A 22823-nucleotide genomic window follows, 5' to 3' on the forward strand; every position below is an offset into this window, starting at 1 on the left:
GAATGTTGAAACCAATCAGCCAGCTTCAATGGAGTGTTGGGATCCACGTAGGAAATCCCATTCACAGCATATCTCAATTTTCCATTTATAATGGCCTTAGAATTCTCTAACACGATTGTCCTCACTGCTGGTATAGTTCCGTAGTGGAATGACCCCTGAGGATTCGGCCTGGCTGCATTTGCTGTTAAATTCAACCTTTCCCCAAGCCAAAAAAAAAAAAAAACAGAGTCACTAATAAAAACATGATCGACTGTAGCGGAGTCCTCATCTTTTTTGTTTTTTTTTGTTTTTAATGTTAAAAAGAGAAGGGTTCTCCTACCTGATGGTCCTGGCTTGCTTGCTCAGGGACCAATGAAGTTGGTAAGTAGGGCCAGGGGGTAGAGATCCAGGGGCCTTTTTGTTAGATCCCACGTAACGAAGAGTGGCTATGGCGGTGAGCATTGTCTTAGTGAAACGACTTGATGCGACGATGTAGTAATCCTGAGGTGGCCCATCAAGTGTAACCAAGACTGCTAGTGACTGGCCCACATGAACATCCAGTGATTCGTAACTTCCTGCAGTGTGTGAGCTCCTTCAACTTCGATGAGCTTCATCTTATGCCCCTGAATCCTCAAGTTAATTGAGGTTGCTATTCCCACGTTGGACACTCTGATCTTGTAAGTTTTCCCTGATCGAATATATTTTATTCTCAACCTCGGATTTAATCTTGAACTTGTGGTTTCTTGAATGTAAGGAATAATGGGGATGGTTACCATTTTCACCGGTAAATACGGCTGAATTCTTTTGGCCATTTATGAGAAGAGCATCGGGAAAAGGAAGAGGTTTGTTAGCGTCCAGTTGTCGCCTCAGTGACTGCAATTCAGATGGTTTTACTTGGGTTAATTCCATCACAGCGGTTGCCTAATATTTTATTGATGGGAATGACAAGGAATACCTTGTGGTCGGTCTTGAACCAATCATGAACGAGCAAGGTGAAATCTGCTGCGGGTTCAGGATACGGCTTGGATATCACAGACCTTTGGTCAATATTGAAAGCACCAAAACCGCCAGCAACTCTGTGAAGTTTGGTAGATGGGAAATAATTGTAGGTTCCAATTTGATCCTTGAGTTGGAACTTGTATGTCCAATTTGAGTTTGGAGGGATTGGGCAGTTGGTTCCCATAGCTCCATCTTGCCATGAAGTTCTTCTCTGTTTGATGCCATTCCTGTTTTACACCACAGTCCACAGATAATACTTGTTACATAACGATATCACCCGAAATCCTAGTTTAATTTACGGTGAGAGAAACCTAAACTATACATATGGAAAAGAACCGCTGATCACCATGTGATAAGGAAGGTTCATCTAGCTTGTTAATGACATTTACAAGGATATTGTCATTAGTGACAGCATCTACGGTTGGACCTGGAAATTGGCCATTGATAAGAACACCCTGACAAGGCATATAAATAGAGATGATTTATCAGACCATTCTGCAGGTACGAAATAAAGACAAGGGTTAAAGATTTGACCAACCTGTTGAGGAAAACCAAGGGGTCTTATTGTTCCATATCTCACTTCCCACGTAAAATACCTATATGGATCTTCCGCATTCACCAACGCAGCACCCCAAGCAAGCCAAAATTCCAAGAATAATATGCATCAGTGTGGCTTGCTTCATCTTCTTTTGTGCTACTTCTGTCCGTCCGGTTGCCAAAGAACCAAGAGACTTTTCAACAATACATTCAGTAACCTTTGGAGGAAGATCTTTGATAGATATGCTCAATGACGTACATCGATAACGAAGAGACGTTTCAACAAGGTATTCGGAAAACTTGGGACGAATATCTTACATTCGTGCGTCTGTGTTAGTGAAGTTAGTGAAGTCAAAGTCAGACTGTGCTGGATGGGTAAAACTTATCATGTGATAAATTGGAGTTATCAATTTTAATAAACCGAGAAGAGCGCAGAAAGGAGAAAGAGATCAAGAATTCATGAAATCTTGTTCTTTCTTTAACCCAAAAAGCTACCTTAACTGAGACAGGAATGCATATTTTCAAAACCAATATGCGTAGCAAATTAAAGAAATGAAAGAAAAAGGAAAGAAATGCACGAACCAGAAACTCAAGGGGAGAGAGCTGACTAGGTCCCAGATTTACGAGGGCCTATATATATATATAGAGAGAGAGAGAGAGAGAGAGAGAGAGAGAGAGAGAGCAAAGTACGCGGACCGCGGGCTAGAACTCAGCTCAAGCTTAGCTCAATCGTTTGCTTTATAAAGTATAACTCTAATTAATTAGCACGTTCTGCTCGTCCCAAGAAACCTTATTCGTCAAGCCAGCAACCTGGTTATATATTCAGAGTTCCATTTAAATATGACTGCGTCGCAATTTAATAAGAGAATGATTACTCAGTAGTTTGTTCGTGAGAATGTGAACCCATATGAAGCTGCGGATAGGGAAGCTACGAATGCTTCTTCCCCATTTATGATCTCAATAATTCATTTAAAAAAATTCAAATTCTTATACCTTGAAATACTAAAAAAAGAAGCAAAACTGAATACTGCTACTTTGCCTTCAACGAAAGCACTCAAATCAGGAGCAACGAGTTTGGGGATTTGGACTCAGCTGAAATTCTTGGCAGGTGGCACGAGGTGGGGATCTAAGAGGGCGGTTGTGCCGGAGCTGAGAGCGGATCGATCTCGTTGTTATTATTTTTTGCTGTGAATTTGACGATCTAGTTTTATGTCCATTAACATCTTTTCAGACAGATCCGAAATTGTTTCTCAATCAAACTGATAGCTTTTCCCCATATATATGATCCAATGATCAGATTGATCTTGTAGGCATAACGATCGATTCCCTCCTTCATTACGTCTAATTTATATAGTACCGTGTATTAAAATTTTTAGTGCTTTTTAATGAAATAGAGAGATAGCATTGACCACTAATAGACTATTGCTTTCTTCTTCTTCTCCTCCCCACTGAATGTATAAATAATATCTGAGGGCGGCTTTTTCATTTTTCTTAAAGATTTTTGTTTTTTAAATGAAAATTTTGTAAAAATCAAGCTGATTAATTCTTATAATTTTTTTTATGTCGTCAACTTTTCGTTCTTTTTATAAATAAATTTAATTTACAAACAGACAGAGGCCTGGAAATAGTGAAGGCCAATAAAGGACGAGAAAGTAAAGAAATTTCGAACGGGTGCATGCAATGCCACACGGAGGTTGGGGGGGGGGGGGAATCCCAGATGGAGAACAATAAAGGAAAAAAACAATATTTTAAAGAATGATTGTTGCATAAGCCAACTGTGGATTCAGTGGATGGTAGCCTAGATAGACAGGATTCGGAAGTGAATGAGATAGATCCCAAGAACTCCATTCTGGAAATAGAAACAGATCAACAAGGGGGATCACACATGGTTGTGTTTCATTGGGAACTCCTAAAAGGTATTTGCATTAAATTTTGTCACGTGGCCCACTTCCTGCACTCCTTTCTTCCAAATAGAATCGCACATGCAATCACAAATCTTCGTCCACAATGGAGTGGAGCGACATTTGTTAGAGTTCTCATATGTGCGTGTGTATTCCCTTATTCGTACAAAACACGTCAAAGGTTCTCGTCCTATTTTTTGTTTTTTTTTTCCAAGTTCAATTGTTTCTAGCCCAACGAAATGACTGTAACCCAAATACCGACAGGATGCCTGTGGCCCAAAAGCAATAACGATCTTGACCCAATGCATAACAGATCATGGGAATCTTGGAAGCCATTGATAACAGAACCCAAGATTGTACCAAAAAAAAAAAACAAGATTCAGCAGGAGAAACAAAGATCGTTATATCATACTTGTATATAATTATAATCATATATCAAGAGAGATTTAATTGAAATTCCCTTTTGGATTTCCTAGTCAAACTGTCATGAGTAGAATTAAGGACGATGGCCAAGGGCTTTGCCGCAAAGCAGGACGTTGCTGGGGATATCATACTCACTGGTAAAACTGCGTTGAGCACTCCACACCCTCAAATACAACTGTGTCCCAGGTACTGTCTTCCCCACATCGCTGACCTCATGTTCCACATTCCTTGGTTGTCCAACGACACCAATATGCTTGTCCATGACTTCGGATACACCTACGTACATGTCCACCACCGCATTCTCTCTTACATCAACATTCGTATTCCACTCATCTAAACTTGTATATTAATTCTTTAGGACCTAATTGCGTACCTGTGCTGTGTGCCTGGTCAAGGCATCCACTAGATTATAGGTACTTCTCTTGGCTGGCGTCCACTGCCCCTTGCCGTACCTGCGTTTGTTGCATTCAACAATTTAATCATCTGTTCTCTTGAGGTCATATAATTCAAAGCAAATACAGACCCAACTGCCAAAGCTGACGTACCCGACGACCCAAAAGTCATATCCATCCAGATGCCAAGACTGCATGGCGTTTTCGTCGTTCTGGAAAACAACCTCGATGAAGTCATGCAGAGAAGATGGGATTACAGAGGTGGCTATGGTTGCTGCGCCGTTATTATTACTGGGGACGCTTTGGATTGAATCCACGCTGTAGATTCCTGGGATGTTGTAGAAATCAGCAAGCTTGAGAGGAGTATCAGGGTTAACATAGGACACCTTGTTCACAGCGTAACGCAGTTTCCCATTAATCAGAGCTTCAGAATTGACCAACACTAATGTCTTTGTCGGAGTTATCTTCCCATAATGGAATGATCCTGTGGGTTAGGCCTAGCGGCGTTCGCTGTCAAATTCCATCTGCGCATATACAGACACAAAAGTCAAAATCTATGGGAACTTTGAAAGCATACATATCTCCAAATCCAAGGCTATATATATTCTGAATAACAACCTGAAGGTTCTAGCTTGTTTCATAGACCAGTGATATTGGTAGGCAGGAGCAGCGGGCAAAGGTCCAGAAGCTGGGGAACGGGAGTTCGTGTAGTGTAAAACTGCTGTTGCTGCGAGAACTTTCCTGGTAAATCTGGTGGAGGCAACAATGTAGTAGTCTTTTGGAGGCTGATTTAAGGTTACTAAAACGGTGACGGATTGGCCCACATGCACATCAAGAGAGTCGTAAAGGTTTTGGATGGTATGTGATCCCTCGACCTCCACTAATTTGAGGTTATGACCCTGTATCCTGAAGTTAATCGAGGTTGACAAGCCCACATTTGAGATCCTGAACATGTATGTTTTTCCTGAAGCAAGAATAAACTTTATCGGTAAATGCAGCTTTGACGGGGAACAAAATAGAAATGGAAACAAAAAGCGAATTTCTTGAAAAATGGCAAAACACGATCTGACCTTGGTCACCGTTGAAGGTAGTATGGGCCTGACCATTGATAAGGAGGCCATCTGGAAAGGCAAGAGATCTTCCTGAATCCAAACTTTGCCTTAATTTCTACAGATTTGAGAAAGAGAGGAAGTAGGGGTTTAGCTGGATGAAGTGACAAGATTTCACAGGCATAAAAGCTTGTGAAATGTTTTTAAAAATATAATAACCTATCTTACCTTGTGGTCGGAGTTGTACCAGTCGCCGATGAGCAAAGTAAAATCGTCATCAGGGTTTGGATAAGGGATTGGGATGACGGATCTGTGATAGACATTGAGTCCACCGAAGCCTCCCGATGCTTTGTGGAGTTGAGTTGATGGGAAGTATGAGTAGGCTCCAATTTGATCCTTGACCTGAAACTTATATGTGTAATTTGAGTTTGGAGGAATGGGACAGTTCGTTCCCAGTACTCCGTCTTGCCATGAATTTTTCCTTTGTTTAATACCGTTCCTGTTTCATCAAAACGTCGTCAAAACATGTCCTCCATTCAAATGCCACACGATACATGGAAAACAGGGCAGAGAGATACAGAGAAACTCACCAAGTCAGAAGAAACGGTTCGTCCAGCTTGTTCACAAGGTTGAGAATTATATTGTCATTAGTCACTACATCAAGCCTAGGCCCAGGAAACTGACCGTTGATGAGGATTACCTTAAAACCAAAGCAGTTAAAGACCGAAATATCAGAAATGCATATAGATTAATCGCTTGCTAGGCAAATGAAAAGTTATGAGAAGCAAGAATGTAGATATATGACCCACTTGCTGGGGAATGCCAAGAGGAGAACGAGTCCCATAAGTGACAGTCCCATGTATAGTACTTATATGCGTCTTCTGCTTTCACCAGACACACACTCAGCAAGGCCAGAACAGAAGACACCAGAGGGAGCAAGCTTGTTCTTCCCATTGTATATATCGGAAAACCAGAGTCCACTCAAACCTCACTGAGAAGAGCAATTAGGAGTAAAGCATCCCAATCCACTTTCTAAATTGGAAACGAAATCAAAGTATTAGATTTCCCTTGTCTTGGAGAGTGACTGGCCGCAGGAGCTGGGAGCGGTATATAACAACCTCACAGGAAGGTGTGATTGGAGTGATAAGAAAAATAGTTTATTGAGGTTTGTTAGTTTTTAAGGTAGCAAAATTGATGGGATTGGGCAGGGGCCAGGGGGTGACGCGTTTTCAAATGGTTATTTGCTTCCAACTAAAGTGACGAACAATTCACTCATGAATTATCATTAAAGTGAAAGCTATGGCTTTAGCCCATCATTTTGACTATAACCCCCTGAAATCACGCCACTCATCTCCCCTTTCTCTCTTCTTCGTCAACTTTTCTGATTCCGCTGGTTGTTAATATTAATCCATACCATTCACCAGTTTCGTTTCAGTGTTCTTTCCTCTAATACTCCTCCGGTCATTATATAAGACCCCGTTTAACTTTTTATTTGGTCCTAATTAAGACCTCATCCATTTTGTCTCTTATATTTATGCATTTTTCCAAGATATCCTTCTAATATAGTTTTAGCCAATATACTTATTAGCAAAGATATTTTAGGAATGACACACTTATTATTATAATAACCAAATTAACTTACTTCCTTAATCTCCTCATAAATCATTGGGTCTATATTAGGACCGAGGAGTAATATATATATATATTCATCAGTAAATATTCAGATTGGAGGAGAACTAGGATGGTAAATATGAGAGACCCCATTTTCATTTCTGGGTTATGTAGTCCTCTCATTCTGTCATCAAGATCAACATATAAGCAAATAACGTTCCCAGAAAAGGGAATCGCGGATTTTCTTGGCATCGTCTAGTGCATTTGATCGTTAAGGGCTAGGTCAAGCACAACATAAATGAGGAAAAAGAAATATTGGTACAGTGTTCAAGTCAACTAGCGGCTGTAGAAATCTTTAAGGAATAAAGATTTTTTTTTTGAAATAAAAGATTAAACAACATCAAATAAAGTTATTCATCGATATGTTGGAATGCTTAAGAAATTATCTATTAACAAAATGGAAATCATGAATCCAAGGCATTACCTTCAATACAGATGCAGCGGAGGTATCTGATTGTTTTAAAGCCTATACTGGGAAGTGTGAATGCTGTGTCTGTATGTTGTTTGCGCGCGAGGAAGGTAAAATGATTGACATTAATTAACTGCTATTAAGAAAAAGGAAAGAGACGGATGTGGGGCGCCAAATTATGGGCACTCATGGGAGTTGCAGATGATGGCCACGACAAACTTTATTTAAACTTGACCAGTGAAACGGAAAGAAAGAAATGAAAAAAAAAAAAAGAAAAAAAGAAGGAAGGCCCACAAACAAAGACGGTTCCGGTGATCTGTACATCAGGCCGAAAAAATAAAGATGAAGTTTGGTGAGTGAAAAATCTGCCTTGCATGCATCTTTACATAATTGGCGTCAATTTCGGTCAAAGCATGTGAAATCACTGTGTTGTGTGTACAAAGTCCCACTTCCATCTGTACGTGCAAGGATAATACCATTGTCTGTGAATTGCAATGTTTTTCTTTTGCCACACATTATTATGGAAGAATGGAAAGAGCATACTAGGGAAAAGGAGAAGAGCATTCAGTTGGTATCCGCGAATTGAAGCAAGATGTTTAAATTCAACTTGATATGCTCCTGCTGTTTTATGCTTTGGCTCAACTAAGTCATAGATTTTCACCCCTCTGTTCTTAATATAGAACTTAATTAGAGAGTTGATGTTGATTTTATATATAAGACTTAGTTTACATGTTTATTAATTTTTTTCCCCAAAATTTACCTTATTGATATTCTCCCAATAATAATAAAGTAGGGGAAGAAGGGAAGTAACTAAGAAAATGCTTAAGGTGTTTTAGAAAGAATATACCATATCATATTAACTAATTTAACTAACATATTTAATTTACTCAAACTAGTTAATTAGGTCTTACATTAAGAACTGAAGGAATATTAATTATCTATGATGATTATCTTTTTGCCAAGCTTTTGCATCCAAATTTAACTACTTTTAGTTGTCCTCTGAATCATAATTAAATATGACGTTGATTGCTTCTGTATCTGAGAATTGAGATGAAATTAATGCCATATTTTTTTTACTGTTTTTAATTTCCTCAGGATTTATCAATTTTATCATGATTATAATGTACTCCTCTAGTCCTTAATATAATATCTATTTAACTAATTTGATTAGATAAAAGAAATTAGGTAAGTTAGTTAATTACAAGAAATATGACTTTTTTTTTTCTAAAACACATAATCATCCTTCTTAATATTTTTCCCAGCTCACTTACTTGATTATGATTGAGGGAGTATCCACAAGGATAATTTAGAAGAAATTGATAAATATGAAAAATAGGTATGATATTTATTACGAAAATTAACTTAATGATTAGGTTATATATTAAGGATTGGATGAGTAATTATATTTGGATTTGATATGACATCATTAACATTGACAAGTACTTGGCGTGTTTGGAGGATGAAGAGGCCCAGGAGCGTCTGAGTATTCTGAGACTCAACTTTGGGCAACTGTGCCATCTGCAATTTTATGTTGATGTGAATGATGTTCCCATAATTCAAAGCTGATTACTCCAAAGCCATCAAAAAATGAGAAAAATCAGAAGAAAAAACGAATGTCTGATTAATGAAGCGAAATCAATTGGCTTACTCGAATTCCTACTCCAAGACTTTCTGCTGCAAAGCCTACAACAAGAAAAATTTTATTGATGCATCATCCAGCTGCAGTCTTAAATTTCTATTTTGACCATGAACTGTTTAATGTGTTATCTTTTGAACAAACTGCAAATTTGCCCCTTTATCATATACGGTAATAGGAGGAAAGTTGAAACTCAAAATGTTACAAACTCTTCAGTATCTTCATCGAACTTATTCCATCCAAGCTGGAGAGAATTACATCATTGTCCACCATGAAATTTCACAAGAAAAGTCCATGTTGTGTTTGGATTCATTCTGAAAACACTCAACCTTTTACCTCATTCGACCCCTCGAAAGCCTAAGCTCGTGTTTTTTTTCCTTAACCGCCTTTAGCTTTAAGTAAATGATCAATCCAAGTAGAATGATTAGAAATCTTTTTGCAACAAAAAATTCAAATAAATAGGAGTGTGGCGAGTTGTCATGGGGGGCCGCCATTTAAACTTGTGGAGCTGGGCTGTCAAAGTTTTAAACAGAGAGAAACGTTAAGTGAGATATCAAGTCTTATTGGGAGCCCAATTGAAGAACCAGCGCAGTTCGCTACTTTGGATCCAATAGGTGAATCCCATGCCCGAAAACTGGTCATTAAATTCAATTCCTTTTATGACCTTTTGAAATCATGAGATGGAACAAACTTTACGTGCAAATGCCACGACTCCTGCAAGGTTTCACACGTCACCTTGGATCGCTGCACGTGTCGGCTCTAAACTCAACGACCGTCTTGGTGACCACCTCCGCCGAATGACCCATATTTGAAACTATATAATACTAGTATACAGGATGAAACCGAACAAGGCAAGCATCTCCACCTCGACAGCAACATCATCGATTCACCTCGTCTTCTTCATCATGTCGGCCCAAACACACTCTCTAGCTCCTTCTCCTTCATCTTCTCCTTCCTCGGGTAGTTCGACTCTGCTCTTTTAGACATACCAAAAGCATTCTTTATTTGTTTATAATTTCACCCAGATGATGTGTTTTCACATTGAACTTGGCTTTGTGTGGCCTGTAGTGAAGGACGTAGCTCTGTGGAGAAGAAAGTCGCTAACTGCAACAATTCTCATCGGGGCAACAGCAACGTGGACGTTGTTGCAAGTGTATCAATTCCATTTCGTCGCTGTTTTCTCGTGGCTGGTCATGCTTCTTCTTCTTGCTTCTGCCTTCCTCTGGGCCAATATGATTAGGCTTTTTGGCAAGTAAGTGCCTCCCTTTTCCTGTACAAATTTCTACATACTGAGGACAATGACTTCTTTGTTTTTTCCCCCCAATTGGGTCAATCAATTATGTTGAATACAGGGCCCCCCGAACGTGTCGGATTTGGAGTTGACTGAAGAATCAGCTCTGCAAATGGCGTACGTGGTTCGAGCATGGATCGAAGAAGGAATAAGGTTTCTTTTCGGGTGAGCGCACAAGAAGACTGGTCCCTGTTTTTTAGGAGCCGTTGCGGGATTGTTGTTACTTTCTTACGTTGGGAGCAAAATGGATCTGTTAACATTGCTTTATATAGGTACGTCATCATCATTTCTAGAATATTTATGTTACTGATCTTTCTCTTGGATAACGATTTTCAATGTCCGATTTGACTGTTAATTAAATAGGTACACTGACGAGCACGACAGTTCCTGTAATTTATAACAAGAACCAGAATAGGATTAAGAGTTCGTTGGAGTGGTCGAGAGTGAAATGCAAGAGGGCGTATGAGACATTTGATGAGAGGGCCATTCAGAAGATCAAAAGCAGAGTAATCAACGAGAATGAGATGAAGAGAGCGAATGAAAAGAAAGTGGAGTAACTTGCCTTTGCTGCAATGTTGCAATATTGCATATAATCCACGAGTTGAAAATGTAATGTAAATATCACCCTATGTGTCAAACAGATAGTGACGGGTGAATCTTTGACGAGTTCCATTTGGGAATGGTGATAGCTTTGACTCTTCTCTCTTCTCTCTCTATCTCTCTCCTTTTCCTTTCTCCGAATGATGGGTTTAGCTTACGATTAAGGATTCTTCCCCCGCTGACATTGACTTAGACGTATAGTACTAACGTTGTGTTAAGCTAACGACATAACAGTGTGTCTAAAATCGTGGAACGTTTTAGAGCCTTTTTGGGGTAGCTTTTACTAACACCTAAAAGCAAGGTACAAAACTCTTATCAGGCAAATTACTATTGAAAAACTAGCTTTCAATCTATACGATTAAACGACATCAACTTCATCATAGAGATTTTTTTAGGCTACATCTATGAGAAAATTGCAAGAGAAGCAATAATTTAAGGATTATTTATTTGGACTCAAGTAAAAGTCGAAATTAGATTGAGGTTGGCTGCAGTCAATTGGAAGAATCTTTAACAACACTTGGCTGCATTCTAAAATATTACGCAATGGGATTATTCTTCCCTATACTTTAGAATGTATTCTAAGAAAATTAGTGTGCACCCAAGTTGGGGCCGGCGCGATCAATGTTTACTCGTGTTTTTGTGCTTGTCATTGTGAAGACGACTTCCAATGGAGAAATGTCGGCTCGAGCAATCAACTCCTCTATCCTAAGGTGCCAAGAAGGATCATAGAAGCTACCGCCAATCAGTTAACTTATATATAATCCCATGCAAAATTGGCAATTCTAGGATTAAAATCTCAATCCCAAGCGGAGCTCTATTCTAGATTATTGCGTGTCAGTTTGGTTTGGGTTTTTTGTTTGAATTGAGCTTCACGTAATCTATCGTTTTCTTTTGCCCGCGCACTGAGCTCCGCTTTCTGTCGGGAATTTCTCTATAATATTTCCTAGGCAAAGAGAAGATTTTACACCGGCTGTGATTTTGCGAATCGGGTGAACTCATGGCAGAAACGGTCATAGAATTTCTACTCGACGAACTGCTGAGCAAGGTTTTGGAGGCGAAGGACAGGGCAATTCAGTTCAGACCCACCCTTGAACGCATGGCCACCACCCTCAGGTCAATAAAACCAGTGATCGAAGAGACAAAACAATACAACAGGCAACTAGATCGGTCAGAGGATGAAACAAAGAAGTTAATTGAAGATGTGAAGAATGGGGAAAAGCTTGTTCTCAAGTGCTCAAAAATCCAGTGGTGGGAGTGCTGCTATAGGCCCCAATACCAGGAGCAACTTGAAGATTTGGATCAGTCACTTGTCAGGTTCTTTCAAGTTGATATGCCAGTTCAGACGGCGAGGGATGTGAAGGAGACGCTGGTAGAGGTGAGAGGCATTCATATGGAGATTAAGAAACTGAATGCGGTTGCGAGAAATGAAAGGGGCCTGTGCTCGGCTCCCGAGCCCCCAACATTCACAGTTGGATTGGATGTTCATGTTGGGGAATTGAAGGTGCGGCTACTCCAGGATGACGTGTCAGCGATCGTGGTCACCGGCTCGCCCGGTTCTGGGAAGACCACATTGGCCAAAAAGTTCTGTTGGGATGCTAATGTCAGAGGTATGAATGGAGTCCCATTTCCATTCCTTCTTTCTCTTTCTGCATTTCCATTCGCTTCTCGTCCTTCACTTATGCAGGGACTTCTAAACAGACTAATGAAAACGTTCATTTTAAATTAACGGTAGTGGTGGACACTTAAAAGAAACAACTTTTTAAACGAAAAAAAAAAAAATCTATGGCACTACTTCACATGCTATGATTCAGAAATTAGAGTCTATTAAGTTTGGATTCTAAATGTGGAAGGCTTGGCCAGGTAAATTCAAGGACAATATCTTCTTTGTCAAATTCTCGGAGACGCCAAATTTGAACGCTATCGTACAGAAACTTTATCAACACAATGGTCGCTCAGTGTCCGAGCCTCAAAATGATGAAGAAGCGATTGACCTATTGAAACTTTTGCTAAAGCAAATTGGGGAAAATCCTACACTGTTGGTTCTGGACGATGTTTGGGATAGATCGGAATCTCTTGTTGATAATTTTCGCATGCAGCTGCCGGAATATAAGATTTTAGTGACTTCCAGATTCGCAATTCGAAGATTCGGCACCCCCTATTGCTTGAGACCCCTTGGTAATGAGGATGCTGTGAAGCTTTTCCGCCACTCCGCAGAACTGAAGGAGAGCCGTTTTGATGTTCCTGATCATATTGTGAGAGAGGTACTTTATGTTGCTTTCTGCCACTAGTACTTCTCATGCCGAGTTCAAATAAAAAAGAAGTGCCACTTGCAGCTTTATTTTGCTCTTTCTTAAATTGCAGATAGTCCAAGGCTGCAGTGGTTCTCCAATGGTGCTAAATGCGATTGGCAGGTCACTCTGTGGGCAGGATGCTGTGGTATGGCAAAGCAGGGCAACAGAATTGTCGAAGGGTCGCCCGATTTTTGAATCTAATGAAAATCTGCTCGCTTTTCTCCAAAAAAGCTTCGATGTCTTGGACACTAAGTCAGTAATTAAGGAGCGTTTCATGGACCTAGCTTTATTTCCTGAAGGCCAGAAGATTCCTGCAGCTTCTCTTGTTGATATGTGGGTGGAATTGTATGGAGAAGATGGCGTAAATGCAATGGAGAAAATTTATGAACTGGCCACCCGTAACATGGTTGAAATTGTCGTAAGGTACGCTTGCTGGCTCTTTTTATCTGGGCTGAAATGCCTGGAGTCTCTTAAATATTCTGTTATCCTCTAGAACATGCTAGTAATGCCATTGAGTGCGCCCTTAACTTTAAGCTGAAAAGAGTTGTTTTGTAAATCCTTTGGGAAGAGAGGGCAATTCACAGGTCCGCCACAATCCAGGATCAAGTTTTGTCAATAACAGCAAGATTCTTTTCATAAAAATGTATAGATGATGATGATGATGCAACCAGAACATTAGAAGACCTTACGATATAGGAGTAAAATTTAGAGGGAGGCCATTCACCTAAACAAAAGCTAGTAGTAGTGAGGGAGACTAATCATCACAGTGAATGTCACTTTATATAGCTTTTTGAAACTTTTATTTATGATTGAGCAATAAGTCCTTATTGTCGAGCAGGAAATTTCCAAGTGGCACAGGTAACTTCAGTAGCCACTTTGTCAATCGGCATGATCTTTTTCAGGAGCTAGCTATCCATCAAAGGCAAATTAGCCAGGAGCCACTGGAAAAGAGGAAAACACTGATTATTGACATAACTGCAAACGAACTTCCCCAGTGGTGGACTGACCAAAAAGAGTATCATATAGCTGCCCGCGTATTATCTATATCAACTGGTTTGTTCCTCCTTCGCTGACTCTCTTGATGCACTAGCATGTCCTGGGAACTGCACTAAATTACCTATCGCTGATGCTTATCCCTCACTTGACTTATTGAATCTTTTTTGCAGATGAATTATTCTCTTCTGATTGGTGTAACTTGATACCAACTGAAGTTGAGGTTCTAGTTTTGAACTTTCGAGGGAAGAAGTACACCATACCAAGGTTCATAGAGAAAATGAATAAACTAAAAGTTCTGTTAATCACAAATTATGGTTTCCACCCTGCTGCTGAGTTAGAGAATTTAGAACTGCTTAATTTGTTGCCCAATGTTAAAAGAATTAGACTGGAGCGTGTATTGATCCCCTCCCTCGTTGAGAAAAGAGTGCACTTGAAGAATCTTCAGAAACTGTCTCTGTTTATGTGCAATGTGAATGAAGCTTTCGAAAATTGTTCCATCCCAGTTTCAGATATGATGCCAAACTTGGTGGAACTGAACATTGACTACTGTAATATGATGGAATTGCCAGTTGGGTTGTGTGGTTTTGTGTTCTTAAAGAAGCTTAGTATTACCAGTTGCCACAAGCTTTCCGCACTTCCTGAAGAAATTGGAAAGTTGGTCAATTTGGAATTGCTAAGGGTTAGTTCTTGTTCTGATTTAACAGAGTTTCCGGACTCAGTTTCCAGCCTTCAAAAGCTAAAATTTCTTGATATGTCTTACTGCATAAGCCTCAGTAGATTACCAGATCATATGGGTAAGTTACTTAATTTGAAAGAGCTCTACATCACGCGTTGCTCGAGATTATGTGAGCTGCCACCCACAATCATTAACCTTACGGGGCTAAGAGTTGTGGTGTGCGATGAAGATGTGGCTGCTTTATGGGAACCTTGCAAAACCATCTTTACTGATCTGCATGTAGAGGTGAACCAAGCTGATTTAGCCTGGAATGGCTTTGAAATTTCATTGCCAATAAATGCGCTTTCTGGCCAGGGGCAACATATTGGAGCGGGAATGAAGATATGGAATGAAAATGAGAAGATATGTGCAACGTAACTTATGCTTCTGTGGTTTAACTATCAGGGGACATAAAGAAATAGATGCTGCCTACTTGTATGGCTATTGTGCAATTGAAAATGGACATGAAGAGAAAGTCATAAAATTTTGGGCTTGATGATAAATTTGTATTGAGATAGTGTTTGTGAAGAAAGATGGCGTGGTTGAAAGTTGTTACAATTAAGTTTGGAGAGATTGATTTCTTTTGTAATTTGAAGGTAAATGGTTTCTATCTTCATCCGTTCTAATCTCCTTTATTCTTCGTTGAAAGTTGTTACAATTAAGTTTGGAGAGATTGATTTCTTTTGTGTAATTTGACGGTAAATGGTTTCTATCTTCATCGGTTCTCATCTCCTTTATTCTTCGTGTCGTCCACGACAAGGTGGACAAGTTCCGTTCCCTAATATAAGCGAAATTCCCGTGCATTTCTTATGACTTTTATTAACACTCGGAATTTTTCCATGGACTATCGCCAGGGTCTTCGATGGGAAGCAAGATGAAAAGAAGAAGCTTTATCCGGATTCGTCTGTCGTGAATCATGACTTTGATATCCTGAATTTTTCCATTGATCTTATGTTTTTAATTATGTAATTTACTCGGTTATATTTTTTGGTGGTCAGAGCAGAACTCAGACTTTCCGTAACACTCTGAAGCATTTTCATATTATAATCTCAGTAGCCGCTGTTTTTCATTTGTTTGTTTATTTTTGGAGTCAAGACTCGAGAATTGAGATATCTGTGGCTTGTGAAACCAGGTCCTTGGACTCTCTCAGCCATTTTGTTGTTAGTATTTTGGAAAACCGTAAATGTATATGCACGCAGGCGCGCAGCATTTGCGACGTTGACATGTTGCCATTTTCCTTTGATCGTCTCCGACGGGGAGATGGAAATAGAAAACGCGATATTTCCGGGGTTCTTTCCTCGATCTCTCTATTTAATCCGATCCAACGTCTGGACAGAGGCAGATTCTTCTTTGCCAATCAGAGCAAGGTTAAAGGCCCGTATTTTGATTCTTCTGCCTAACTACACGGAAATTTCCAGGACTTTACCAGCCCGCTGTATGTCAAATCAACGTTAAAAAGTCAGTCAAGGCCCTTAAAAAAAAAGAGTCTGTGTTACAGGCAGAATTTCCCGGAAATAAATAAATAACTTGAAAAAGATATAAAGAAAGTAAATGCGCGTCCACTATATGGTTAAAATATATAAGGGAAGTAGGAAAGTAATTCTGGCCTTTAGCTGGTTGTCGCATGGGAAGCAGCGAGGCAAGCGCAAGGCCGAGGAAATAGCGAGCTTCTTTTCGTCCTGACTGCGGGTTCCGCGAAGGAGTCCGTCTTCATGTATATATGTGCGTGCGTGTGGCACTAACAACGGAAAAATCCTGTTCGGCTGAAGTTTGATTCCTCACAGAATTGAAAAGGGAAAATATTTCAAAGATCTGATTTGCTCTTGTTGTTAGCCATGGCAGAGGGCAAACCTAATTGGAGGAGATGATGTGGCAGCGGTGTTTCGAGAGTTATTGAAGAAGGTAAAGGACTTGATCGAGAAGGCTCACCACAGTAGATCCAACGCCAAATATTGAGGTCAACTCTGAAGGATTCCACGTCGTTGGTGGAGGAGATCAAAAAATTGAACATCACTTGGATTCCCCAAGACAAGAAATAGAAGAGCTGATCCAGGAAAAGGAAGCAGGAGATGAGCTCGCTGGCAAGTCCCCGAGAATCTCTTTTTGGAATTTGCTCTTTTCAAAATCCTACCAGGACAAGCTCGGACAAAGGCACGGTTCAATCGTCAAGTGCCTGTCTTTTAATTCGAGAAGTGAAAACAAGATGGCAAGGGATGTGAAGGAAACTCTGAAGCAGGTGAGAGAAATTCTCGAAACGATGAGCAAAGAGAACTCCGAGCACGGAATTATGTGCTTGCCTACTCAGAACCCCGAATTCGTCATCGGCATGGAGGAGCCCTTGGTGAGGTTGAAGATGGAGCTCCTCAAGGACGGTGCCTCCATTCTTGGGTTGACGGGTCTACCAGGATCCGGCAAGACCACGTTGGCCAGGAAGCTCTGCAGGGATGACCAAGTCAAAGGTAACACTGCTCTCTCTGTTTTTTTTTTAATAGGCCCTGCTATTTTAGGCTCAAATGAGGTCCAATATTTGTTACTGGTCCTCATTTCTGTATTCGGCCCAACTGACGCCCAATACTAGTTAACGGAAGTCCGGAGGAATTTTACTTTTCTCATTTCTATTTTTACCGAGAGGAACTTTTGCAAAAATGTGTTTGGTCAAAGTTTTTACCTTTTTTAAAGAGGACTCCTCACCTTATAGATTTTTTTTTTTTTTTTGGAGGGAAGAGCGGCATATCAAGTTTGATTGGGTAAATTACCCTTACAAAAATTTTAGCTACTCAAAATTTCTCTTGTCAAAAAATATGTTCATAAAAAAATTATAATAAATAAAATTTGTAAAATGAGAGTTTTAATATTTTTAAGGTGAAACTTTTAACATTTCAAACACAAAATTTAATAAATTAAATTGTAATATACTACCTTCAGATCCTAATATGAGAGTCTTATATTTATAATTTTCATCCCAATTATCCTTATTAATTGCATATGTTATGAGAGTTTAATTTCAATGCAAATGATTTAAAATTATATCTTAGGTCAATACATATTTTTAACAAATAATTAATTAATTAATTTTCTTAATTAAAAGCATGAAGCAGCTTTAACTTAGTAAAAATATAATATAATATTCAATTACCCCCCCCCCCCCAAAAAAAACCCCAAAAATCCCAAACAAAGAATCGTTTAAATTTCATTCCCTGCACTGAACCGGACATGCTAGTGATGCCTTTTGCCCATCAATTATTTGTTATAAACTCACGGCAAACCAACGGAGTAAAGAAAAAATGAAGAGGTGTAGAAAAGTGCCTTGCAAGATCATTTCCTGGCTAAATAAGCACCAGTCTGTATCCAAGTATGGGAAAGTTTAATCAACAAATCAAAAGAATATGGGATATATGAAATTTCTGGATTAAATTAAGAAGCATGTTATTTTACCTATATTCAGCTGCTACGAGGCTTCAAATGTTCCTTGATTCATTAGATCGATCTCTTTGGTTTTATTAGGTAAGTTCAGGGACCATATCTTGTTTGTGACCTTCTCAAAAACACCCAACTTCAAGGTCATTGTGGAGGCTCTATTTCAACGCTGTGGCAAGGTTCCTGAGTTTCATAGTGACGAAGAAGCAGCTAAAGAATTGGCACTTCTGTTGAGTAAAATTTCGGGAAGTCCGATATTGTTGGTGCTGGATGACGTTTGGCCCGGCTCAGAATCACTTGTTCAGAACTTCAAGCTCCAGATTCCCGATTATAAGATTTTGATCACTTCAAGAGTCACATTTCCAACAGCTAACCCTCGTATCCACTTAGAACCACTTCCTTATGAAGAAGCACTAACACTTTTCCGTCACTTTGCTCTCGTAAAAGACAATTGCTCGTACATTCCCGATGAATTTCTTGTCCAAGAGGTGCTTTTTCTTACTGTTTGATGCGTGGAAATTATCCCTTTTTCTCTTTCTACGCTCGATACATAGTTCATAATGACTTTTAAGTCATTATTTTCACTAACTATTTGTTTGCAATGAGATGCAGGCTGTGAGAAGTTGTAAGGGCCTACCTATCGCCATTAAAGTAATCGCTAGATCACTGTGTCAGCAGCCTCGTGAAACGTGGCAAAAGATGATAAAGGAATGGTCGCAAGGCCATTCTATTCTTGATTCCAATTCAAATTTGCTTAATTTCCTCCAAAGAAGCTTGTGTGTTTTGGAAGATGAGCCCATCATCAAGGAGTGCTTCATGGACTTAGGGTTATTTCCCGAAGACCAAAGAATTCCTGCTACGGCTCTCATTGATATGTGGGCGGAACTTTATAAACTAGATGATAACGGCAAAGAAGCCATGGCCATAATCAATAAATTAGTCTCCCTGAATTTGGCAAATCTCCTTGTTACAAGGTACATTGACTTCTCTTTCTTTTTTCCACGGTCTCTTAATGCTTAGTTGCTATATATATTATCGAAGATAGCTGATACAGCTTTGTATGATCACGTGAGTACTGTTCTATTGAACATCAAATAGAGAACATAAGTTGAAGACTTACGTAATGTCAGACGGAGGGCACATGCTTTTTTCTTGTCTGGAATTTTCTCTTAGCTGGGACGCTAAACTCTGCTCGTTTACCAGGAAAGTCGAAAGTGATCCAGACAGTTACTACAACAACCACTTCATCATGCAGCATGACCTTCTAAGAGATCTTGCAATTCATCAAAGCAACCAAGAACCTGTTGAACGGAGAAGAAGATTGATGGTTGACATAAACGAAAATAATCGACAATGGTGTGTACAGGAGCACCAGCGAGGCATTATTGCCCGCATGTTGTCGATATTCCTTAAATGGTGCGTTAGACAAAAGCAGCAACCTGCCATTGCACGGACATTGTCTATATCAACTGGTTAGTTTTATCACTTTCTTAAAAACATGTGTTTGCAAATTACAAAAAAAAAAAAAAAAAAAAGTTCAATTAGAAAGCTGCTCAGCACTCTAAATTGACGCCAATCGGACTGTTTCTGCAGATGAAGCATTCACTTCAGATTGGGGCAATGCGCAGTTAACCGAAACTGAGGTTCTAATATTGAACGTTCGTACTAAGCATTATTCCTTCCAAAAGTTCATTGAGAAAATGAGAAATCTAAAGGTTCTAATATGCACTAATTTTGGTTTTCATGCTTCCGGATTGGAAAACTTTGAGCTACTTGATTCTTTACCTGCCCTGAAAAGAATGAGACTGGAGAAGGTTTCCATTCCTCCCCTCGGCAAATTGGAGAACCTGCAAAAATTATCCCTTTATATGTGTGATACAAGTCAAGCTTTTGGAAGCTGTAAGATACCAATTTCACGTGCATTGCCTAATCTAATAGAATTGAACATTGACTATTCCAAAGATATGGTGGAATTGCCTCCGGATATCTGTGATATTAAAACCCTCAGAAAGCTTAGTATTTCTAACTGCCACAAGTTTTCTAATTTGCCCCAAGAAATAGGCAGGCTGGAGAATTTGGAACTACTGAGGCTTAATTCCTGTACTGATTTAGGAGGTATACCAGAATCAATTGGTTGGCTTTCAAGGTTACGTTTCCTTGACATATCAAACTGCATAAGCCTAAGAAATTTACCTGAAAGCATTGGTGAGTTACAAAAGATAGAGAAGTTGTACATGACAGGTTGCTCAAGGTGTGAACTGCCAGATTCGGTAAAGAATCTTGGACATTTAAAAAGTGTAACATGTGATGAGGAGACGGCTGCTTCCTGGGAGGTTTTCAAACTAATGCTTACCGATCTAAGGATTGAGGTGCCGCATGTAGATGTCAACTTAAATTGGCTTATTGGGACTGGCTTATAAGCAAGGTCGCCAAGAAGCTGGATCTGGGGATGGGGTGCTGTATGGAGGAGCAGGGGGATGAAGACCGAATGTGAAGATCCGAGACGGTCTAGAGATTTAACATCTTCATCTTTGGATCAATTCAATGGTTGGCATTCCAACCGCAGCACCGTGTTTCAGCTTTTATTCTGATGCAGATGTACCGAATGCTTTCCCCCTCTGTTACTTTTCTGCCAATTTGAGAGGAGAGAGACTTTCTTTTAAGGGAGGAGGAAATGGAAAGGTTCTGCTTTCACAATAACGCATGAATAATTAGAACAAGAAGCCATGGTCAATGCATGTCAGACACTTGAAAGTCAAATATATGTAGGCACCAGGAATTCAAATTAATCATGTCCTGTGTATGTTGATGTACTTTATGGATCCTAAGACAGCTTTTGTGATTGTAGTTTAGAATTTGAAATATTACTGAGTTCATGCTTGTGTGTGTAATTTGATTTTCTCGTTTCTTCACTCGTGTACAGGATGGGTATGGAGTCATAAAAGGGATTTTTTTTTTTGGTACAATAAAAAGGAATTGAGAGAAAAACATTCGTCCCCTGAAAATTCCGTGCCTTACAGATATCATTAAGGGCATTAATCTTAATCACACCTCCTGCTTCCTATATTTCGTTGTTTAGAGTCATTATATTGTATTGATTAAAAAAAAAAATCATTACTCCTCTATTGTTATTTTATTTAATATTTTTATTTATTTGATTATCTCGCTGACAAATAACATTTTTGCATATAAAGAATTCGAAGAGGATCCGAAGCTATTTGCGACAATCAACCTTGAATTGCAAAATTAAACGGACAATTTCGAACAACGCCAAGCACGAGCAGGTAACATTTGGGAATATTGACACCAGCACAAATCCATACTTTCATATCCATACGCGATTTTGAATAACTGAAGAGGAAGAGACTTTGAGTCCCCTCCTCTCCCTCAGACACCAAACTAAACGAAACGTTCTATGGAGATGGAATATGAATATGACGAAGATTTGATTACTTAACAAGTGAAGCAATAGATCCTCAATAGGTTTAACAATAAAATTCCAAACTATGGGAAGTCATGAGATGAAGATCTAATATAATGTTAATCGCCCTTCTCCCATGTAGAGACATCCTCCTAACAGACAGACACAATCAATAACCTTCTATGAATTTAATTTCTCTAAGAAAAACAGTTAAGAGCAGGGAGTGGCCTGCCTGAAAAAGCCATTTGAGAGTTTGGGTAAAAGCGGAGACAGGCTAACAGTTGCCACGCACTCCTTCCACTAAGTTCTAAACAACAAACCAGATGAGGATTTTCCATCAAATATTTATTTCTTAAAAAGTGAAAACTTCACTTAAGCTGTCCTCTTCGAGGTCGAGCTAGCTGTTTCCACAAATATCAAGCTTTTATGTGTGCAAAGCTAGACTATGGGCTTTAATGGTTCAGGAATAATGAAACTTTCATTGATCGATTTTCCACAATAAGTAAATATCTCCCGGTAAATTACTTTAGAAGGTCACCCCTCAAGCAATCATGGATCCACTTTAAGTGAAATAATTAAAACAAAAAACAAAATATCTCATTTTAAACGGTGAATTAAGATGTAAAATGCGATGTAGGAAGATCAATTTATGGACTGTCATGATAAAATTCTCTATGATCTAATAACTTCAAAAGCCCGTGTCCGTTTTTCAAAAAAGAAAAACATTTATGTGTAACATTGACTTGAAAAGTTGTCGAGCTCTCCTCTTCTGCAGGGAAAAGTAGCTCTCGCCTCTGGGAGTATGGTGTGGTGGTGATTTAGTTAATGCAAATGACATGAAGAGTACAAGAAAGTGGTGGGTGAAGGCAAATGATGTGAAGAGTGAAAGAAAGCGGTGTGGAGTAGGAAAATTTGGGCAAATTTCCATCACCTTTCAGAACAACATAAAATGCAAGTGACAAAATTTCATTTGTTTGTGACTGTGATACTTAACATTCTAAAATACGCCCATATAACATTGATGTTTTGAGCAATTATATATCTCCATTGAGCAAACATTTTTAGCCAAGTGCCAAACAACCCTCCCCTTGAGACG

The 22823-nt window shown here is 39.3% G+C and overlaps 2 protein-coding genes and 2 pseudogenes across 2 annotated transcripts; 2 read left to right on the forward strand and 2 right to left on the reverse strand.

The window, feature by feature from the left end:
• Window positions 1–12: 12 nt before the first annotated feature.
• Window positions 13–1661, reverse strand: LOC114735790 (L-ascorbate oxidase homolog; annotated as a pseudogene).
• Window positions 1662–3825: 2164 nt separating this feature from the next.
• On the reverse strand, window positions 3826–6234 carry LOC114735798 (L-ascorbate oxidase homolog; annotated as a pseudogene).
• LOC114735797 (probable disease resistance protein At5g66900) lies at window positions 5069–21195 on the forward strand. Its single transcript, XM_028923552.1, has 7 exons — window positions 5069–5073; window positions 5424–5428; window positions 17024–17348; window positions 18394–18794; window positions 18919–19280; window positions 19510–19778; window positions 19900–21195. The coding sequence occupies exons 3-7, from the start codon at window positions 17093–17095 to the stop codon at window positions 20724–20726; spliced, it is 2115 nt and encodes a 704-aa protein (XP_028779385.1). The 5' UTR covers window positions 5069–5073; window positions 5424–5428; window positions 17024–17092; the 3' UTR covers window positions 20727–21195.
• On the forward strand, window positions 11885–15267 carry LOC114735791 (probable disease resistance protein At5g66900). The gene is made up of 5 exons (XM_028923546.1): window positions 11885–12494; window positions 12748–13148; window positions 13249–13601; window positions 14017–14231; window positions 14345–15267. The coding sequence occupies exons 1-5, from the start codon at window positions 11885–11887 to the stop codon at window positions 15265–15267; spliced, it is 2502 nt and encodes an 833-aa protein (XP_028779379.1).
• Window positions 21196–22823: the final 1628 nt, after the last annotated feature.

The sequence above is a fragment of the Neltuma alba genome, unplaced genomic scaffold (assembly GCF_004799145.2).
Source record: "Neltuma alba isolate B1F8T4 unplaced genomic scaffold, ASM479914v2 tig00013253_pilon, whole genome shotgun sequence".
NCBI classification, from domain to species: Eukaryota; Viridiplantae; Streptophyta; class Magnoliopsida; order Fabales; family Fabaceae; genus Neltuma; species Neltuma alba.

Bases quoted from the DNA above. Each gene is read 5' to 3' on its own strand.
- LOC114735791 (XM_028923546.1), top strand. From the start codon at position 11,885: ATGGCAGAAACGGTCATAGAATTTCTACTCGACGAACTGCTGAGCAAG. The intron at 13,602-14,016 runs GTACGCTTGCTG...ATTGTCGAGCAG, and splicing joins ATGGTTGAAATTGTCGTAAG to GAAATTTCCAAGTGGCACAG. The intron at 14,232-14,344 runs GTTTGTTCCTCC...TCTTTTTTGCAG, and splicing joins CGTATTATCTATATCAACTG to ATGAATTATTCTCTTCTGAT.
- LOC114735797 (XM_028923552.1), top strand. From the start codon at position 17,093: ATGGCAAGGGATGTGAAGGAAACTCTGAAGCAGGTGAGAGAAATTCTC. The intron at 18,795-18,918 runs GTGCTTTTTCTT...AATGAGATGCAG, and splicing joins ATGAATTTCTTGTCCAAGAG to GCTGTGAGAAGTTGTAAGGG. The intron at 19,779-19,899 runs GTTAGTTTTATC...CTGTTTCTGCAG, and splicing joins GACATTGTCTATATCAACTG to ATGAAGCATTCACTTCAGAT.